We start from the raw sequence: 6,809 nt of genomic DNA on the forward strand, positions 1-6,809 counted from the left end.
GAGTCATGCTAGTTCTTTCGAGGTTTTATTCCTGTAAGTTGTTGGGCCTCAGAAAACAGGAGATTGGTGTCCAGTCATCAATCTTTCTCATTTATATCGATGCCTAGATTCTCCAATTTTCACACATTTCTGAGTTGACATTTTTTTACTGGGATTGTGGATGTCCAAGTTTGTTGTAGTCACCACCTATCTGCACATTGCCATAGTGTCCCACCACTATCGGTGATTTTTGGGCACAAAGGTCAGGTACTGCAGTTCCGGGTTTTTACCTTAGGACTCGCATCGGTTTCACATGGGTTCTGTCGAATCGTACAAGTATTTTCTCGTCATCTCCATTCATCGTACTGTGCACACACACCTTTCCATAGGTGACTGGTTACTGCTGGCAACATCTTGTCAGTTGTCAGGACATCACATCCTGATTCTACTTTCAGAAACAACAAGGCAGGCTTCATTCTTAGGGCTGAGACATCTATTCTTGCTCCAATTTAATATGTCATCAGTCTGTGTTTTTGTTTTTTTTCATCTCACCTCTCAGTCAGGCTCAGCTGACTCCCATCGGGCTCAACACTATAGAATAGGAAGCCTGATTCTTATTCACCTCTCCTTCACCCACTGCACAGATGGTTCTTTCTCTTCTAGGAATGTGGGCATCACTCAAATCGCTCATAAGCATCTATTCACTGGATTTCCTAGTTTCCTTAATCGTGATCATTCTTTGATCTTGAGGGGGTTGTTAAGGCGGGACACTACTAAGATATGGTACTAAATATAGTTTGTTCCAACTCATTGTCATCTCCTTTTTATATACCAGATTGGCAGCTACACCCTGGTTTCTGCTTCTGCAGTATCTTCTGGAGTGTCCATCTCTTCCATTTCTTCTTAGGTAATCTCTGTGGTAGCAGCCATGATCTGACATGGTACACCTGGCTATCCAAAAGCTTAAGCCTCAGGCATAGACATTAGGCAGTCTTTTGCACGGCATCAGGGTTTAATTTCTAAGGTTGTCATATATCTGTCTCGGTTTTTGTCTAGTCTTGAGATGAGCATTTATCAATGGAAATGACACGCATATTGGTAATGTTGTATTGGGAGGGGGTTGAACTCACTTTGATCAGAAGTGCCAACCATAACTCTTTTTTTTTTGACCTGGCTCTTTGGCAGGGGTTTTTGCATTTTCCACAATTGCCCTATTTAAAGTGGCCTTATCAACTGCAGTTTGATTCTCACGACTAAAGTCACTTTGGGTCCTTGGTCCCAAATGACCATTCCTGTTACCTAATAGGTATATTAAGGTTACGTTACATGGTCTTTCTCAACAACTGTTTGAGACCTGATTCTTATATATCATGTATCTCTTTTACCTGAAGGTTTATTTTTCATGGCTGCTGACCCACTTTTCACCAATTTCTTACTTCTATGTCCAATCAGATTGCAATTGTGGTGTGTTCAGTGAAGGTCTTGAAGGTTTTGTTGCCTGCACTAATGCCTTTAGAGATGCTACACATCAACTTTTTATTCTGGGCTCTCTTTGAAGGCAAAGAAGTTTCTTCAAGTCATGTCTAATCAGATTTGTCACATTTCGATGTCTTTAGCAGCCTGGTTGAATTGCCTGCTGGAGGACTTTGGGCAGACTGGTATGTGGACCTCCCCCAATACTTTTATCTCACGTTATTTGCATGATCTGGCAGTATCTTCATCTGAGGGTTTTTGCCTTCCCCCTGTAGCTATCTTAACCATTCCTGCTAGATTATACAGAGGGGTGAGTATTTTCATTGCTACCTTGCAGGGTCCCTTACCTCATTTTCATAGGATCCCACTCTGTGGTGAGTGTGGCCCAGGCAGATGTGCTTCTATCAAACCAATTCTGCACTAGCAACCATTAACATAATATACTTTATTTAGATTCCTTCTGAACCACTATTTCTGCCTTGTGATGTTTAGACATGATATGTAAACAATGCTACATAAAGAATACTTTGTTGTTACAAATTGAAAGGACAAGTAAGGTTGTTAAATGCATCTCTCGGTTGTTAAAACATTTGTATTTTAATTAAAAATAAATTAATAGACTACTAATGTTGTAGCCATTAATTTGTTTAATATTTTGCTTAGCCTAAAAATAAATTTTTAGTCACTTGTAATTTTAGATCTACTGCAAGTATATCGATCTTTGAACCCACAGGAATCAGTGTATCATTACGTGTGAAAAGATTATATATTGATGTGTTGGGACACCTCTATGGACTAAGATATAAAGGAGAAAATCAGGAATAAATACCATATGTTTAAGAATTTTAAAATGAAAGATTTACAGAACTATAGGAATGTAATTAAACAAAAATTGGTAAATAAAAAGTGACTGATGATGTCAAAACAAACTAAGTATTTTTTTTTAGGTATGTTCAAGGTAAGTAAAATGTTAGAATGGGGATCGGGTTCTTAAAGAATGGTGAAGAATATAAGGTGACTGGGGTTTTGATTGTTTTTTTTTTGTTTTTTACAAGAGAAGATATTAGCAATGTTCCTGACCCTGAGCATTCTGTTTGAAATTGACTTAAACTCTAAAGTGCTAGCCTCTTTCCACTATTGATGATGGCAACTCATTCATAAGTCAATTATTAGTTAGAAAAATAAATGTCTGAACCAGAGCCTAGCCTGTGTGTGTGTGTGTGTTGTTTTTTAAATCTTGTGTCCCCTCATTCTATTATCTTCAAAATATAGCATGAAGGAAGCTGAGGCTTTTATCCTTTTGATCTCCAAGTAAGATCATCTCTTACCCTTCTTTTCACAAGAAAAAGTAAGCTGAGAAGTCTTAGCCTATCTCTTTAACATAATCCTTCCATCCCCAGAAATTTGATGTTTTGAGCTAAACTAAAAAAACATTCATAATTCTTCTCAGCCTTAAATATAACTTTTTTGATTTTGTTTGTTTTAGTAAAACTTGGAGTCATCCATTCTTTGATTATTATTAGCATGCTAAAAGTTTTTCATATATTATTCTAGTTCTTTGATTCATTCATTTTTACATAGGCATTTGGTTGAAACACAAGAATTTGAAAGGAATACTTCATTAGCTTTGTTCATAGCTAACTGAAACACCCTAAGCTTGATTAAGTTTTCCACTTAACCAATCTTATCTAATTAATTTGAAGCTCTTGGAAGTCAGATTTGTGTCTAAAACTGGGGAAATGACTTTTATTAATACTAGAAGTAAACGACTTTATAACAACAAAATGTTGTTTTTCTTTAATTAGACACTCAACGTTTTGTTTTACAGCTTCTTCAGGAGTGTTCACTAAAATTCAAATTGAAACTGACAGTACAAAGCTTCAAAGTCAGTTTCATTTTGTGATTTAGTGAACATTCCTGAAGAAGCTGTAAAGCAAAATGTTGAGTGTCTAATTAAGTAAAAACATTTTGGTGTTATAAGGTTATTTATTTCTAGTATTAATGTCTTCTATTCACCAATATCCAAAACAGAAATTAAGAAATTACTTTTATGTTAACTTTAAAATTGGTTATAGTAAAAACATAGAATTTAAATCATAAGTAGTTATGAAAAAACATGCTCAAAAAGCTTATAGTATATGACTTTTGACTTTTTGATTACTAGAAACTGCAGAGTGATTTATTCTCTGTTATGTTACTAAGTTGTAAAATTTTTATTTATGATTAACAGACATAAAAGATGACAATCAATTAACATGATAAACAGGAAATGAGTACAGTCTAGACTTCCATATTATAAAATGGTAATTTGGTTACCTAAGAAGCAATGAAACATGTGTACACACACTTTTCAGTAGTCACTTCCACTGTTCGAACGACTACATTCAGGAAACAATGGACACAATGTTGGGAGACATGTTAACCAGTTTGAGATGTGGAAGACAATGTATACATTGCAGTGACTTGTTCTTAAAATTTATGATATAAAGTTTTACAACACAATTTTACAGTTTAGATTGAAAATCTAAGTTTACAATTGAAATGAATATTTTGTAAATAATTGTTTAGAAGTGATAATTTTATTTACTTCTGCGCTACAACTGTGAAGACAGTAAAAGAAAGTGATGAAGTTTTGTATTCAACCAGATTATATTCTTTTTCTCCAAGAAGCAGTTTTTGTCTTCATACATTCAATATCACATTATACAAGTACGTGTGATTTACATCAAGCATGATGATGCAGGATAAGCCTAAGGTAGTTCTCCTGGCATGTGGTTCTTTCAATCCAATCACAAATATGCACCTACGAATGTTTGGTAAGTTGTTACATTATACATCAGCTATTCTGGTGTATCTATAACTAGTGTTTTACTGTTTTTTAGTATTGTTGTGTGTGTTTTAGATGACAACTTAAATATTTAGTCAAAATATTTATCACATAATTTTCTTTTCTTTATTAGGATTTGAACCTTTTATTTTGTCTTTTCGAATATAAGTCATATCTGAAATATACATATTTACTCAAAGCGAAATAGAGCAGACAGTACCTACTGAATGACATATTACTGTGTATTTTGAAATTGTGTTACTTTAACTTTTTTTATATTTTCATACTGGACAAAAAACTCTGCAGCATGACATTTGTTATTACTTTTAACCTAGCTTTTATATATTTTCATTGCTATGTAGTGTGTTGATATGAGCTGGATGAAATTGGTTAGTTATCATGAGGTTTCTTCAAAATAAAGGCAGAATATTCTATCCAGCTTGACCGGACTGAAGTCATAGTTGCTTATTTTTTAATGTCACTTTATGAAGGTTTTTGTATATATTTCTGTCACCATGGTGATAAAAAGTGTAATTTCCTGGTGATATATAATCCTAACAGGTACAAGTTACACATGTACTCATAATTTCTTATACTAGATCTTTGATCATGTTCACTAACTTTGTTTCTTTCCTTTTTATAGTATCTAGTCTGCACATGTAATATATTTTTTTCTTCTCGCTAACTACTATTGATTAATATAGTTTTAACATATGTTCAATGTAAATATTCTAGTCAGTCTTTTCTTGTATATTTAATTAAGAACATTTCATCCCTTTATTTAACTAAACTCATTTCAATACGAATAAAAAGATATTGTTTGCATGGAAATTGAAGTACATAAAATGGTAGCAAAGGTATCCCATTATGATAAGTTTTGGCTGACAAGTTTTGTTGACTTTCGTGACTGAAATTAAAGTTAAAAAAGGCATTAAAGTACCATTGTAATGGTGGGTGTCCTGAGATGAAGCTTTGAATTCAAGAAATTGTATTATTGTAGTATTGAAATCATAAAAACAATTATTTTGGTGAGGTATTAGTATTTTTTGCAACTGCATGAAAAATTACACAGGTGTCACATACAGTAAAAAAAATGATTGGGGTGGGGTGGAATCCAATAAGTTTGTAATAAATGTAATACGCTCCCACCAAAAAAATTATAGCCCTGTAAGCAGTCCTTTTAGTATTTAATGTATGCATGTATCATAATGAAATAGAATATTTTATTGAAGTTTTAACTGTATTATGGTGAATACATTTTTATTTAAAAATTTCATACATTCAGCTATTTCTTAATTCATTAAATTCTCTACTCATGTAAAAATTATACAGCTTTCTTTAAATGTTTGTAAATAAAAGTATAGCAAACACATTGGTACTTGTATTACATACTTTCTTTGAAATGCAAAGCAACTGTAAAATTCACCTATAGATTTTATTTTTACATATAAAGAAAGGTTAGTCATCCTTAGAAATATTTGCTAAAGTTGAAATGGGGAGAAGTTAAATGAATATGTAAAAGAATTGAAAAAAAGAGAGAGAATTTTGAGTTTCCACTATCCTTTCTAGAATAAAGAAAATGGTTTTTAATAGAAACATTAAAGTCAGTTTCATTTTCTTCACAAACAACTGAATATTTTAAATTGGTTTCAACCCTTGGGTACTAATAAAAGTAGAGAAGGAATGCTTCCTTTGTTATTTTGAAATTAAGAGAAAGCTGAGAGAAATCCTTGTTGTACCAGGTATATCTGTTTGACTTTTGATATTTTTAAGAAGACTGGAATTTGTTGTTTGATTTTATTTGGAGGGAAGTGTTCTAACAACAGAGTTTAGTAATTTATCACCATATATTGGTGAAAGCAAATCAGTTTTAACATTTTCTCTACTATTTAAGATTTGAGAAAAACAACAACTTTGTATTTATTTTATGCATGAAAATCTACTAGCATTTGTTGCTAGTATGAAATATGTATTTCAAAGAGTTTCTCCACTATCTTGGTTGCTCTCTGATGTTACTATAATAAAATTAGTATAGTGTGACAGACCTTAAAGTGTAAAAATAATTTGAGCAACATTTTCTGGAAAGAAAAGCTCTAACATTCACTCTATAGAAGAAAATTAATCAAAGTAGAATTTGTTTATCTTGATACTTGTAGAAAATAATTTAGTTTGTCTGAAGAACAAAACTTAAATTGGTGTGGTTTCCAAATGTTCTTATCTGATTTGTTATTGTATAGAGTTAGCACGTGACTATCTACATAGTACGAAAAGATACCAGGTTATTGGTGGGATTATTTCTCCTGTAAGTGATGGATATGGCAAGAAAGGATTGCTGACTGCAAAGCATAGATGTGAAATGTTACAACGAGCACTTCAAACAAGTGATTGGATCAGGTAAGCAGTTTCGAACTTCATATAATTCTAGGACTTAGTTATAATTAACAACAATAAAGTGATGATAACATGTAGTACAAGAATCAATATTCCAAGGTATAATTCTCTACTATATCATTCTTCAGAGCATTCTGTA

General features: G+C 32.6%; 1 protein-coding gene across 10 annotated transcripts in view; it reads left to right on the plus strand.

Annotated features, from left to right (window-relative positions):
- LOC106472650 (nicotinamide/nicotinic acid mononucleotide adenylyltransferase 1-like) overlaps positions 1–6,809 on the plus strand; it is a 55,719-nt gene that overhangs the window by 6,159 nt on the left and 42,751 nt on the right. For 8 of the 10 annotated variants that reach the window (XR_002613496.1, XR_002613497.1, XM_022401205.1 and 5 more), the window contains exons 2-3: positions 4,120–4,268; positions 6,517–6,673. Coding sequence is in view for 8 of the 10 variants with exons in the window: in XM_022401205.1 (XP_022256913.1) it covers positions 4,184–4,268; positions 6,517–6,673 (242 nt within the window). In the remaining 2 variants the exon portion in view is untranslated. The remainder of the gene's footprint in view (positions 1–4,119; positions 4,269–6,516; positions 6,674–6,809) is intronic. The other 2 variants (XM_022401204.1, XM_022401206.1) reach the window with 1 other exon arrangement.

The sequence above is a fragment of the Limulus polyphemus genome, unplaced genomic scaffold (genome assembly GCF_000517525.1).
Source record: "Limulus polyphemus unplaced genomic scaffold, Limulus_polyphemus-2.1.2 Scaffold5492, whole genome shotgun sequence".
NCBI lineage: Eukaryota > Metazoa > Arthropoda > Merostomata > Xiphosura > Limulidae > Limulus > Limulus polyphemus.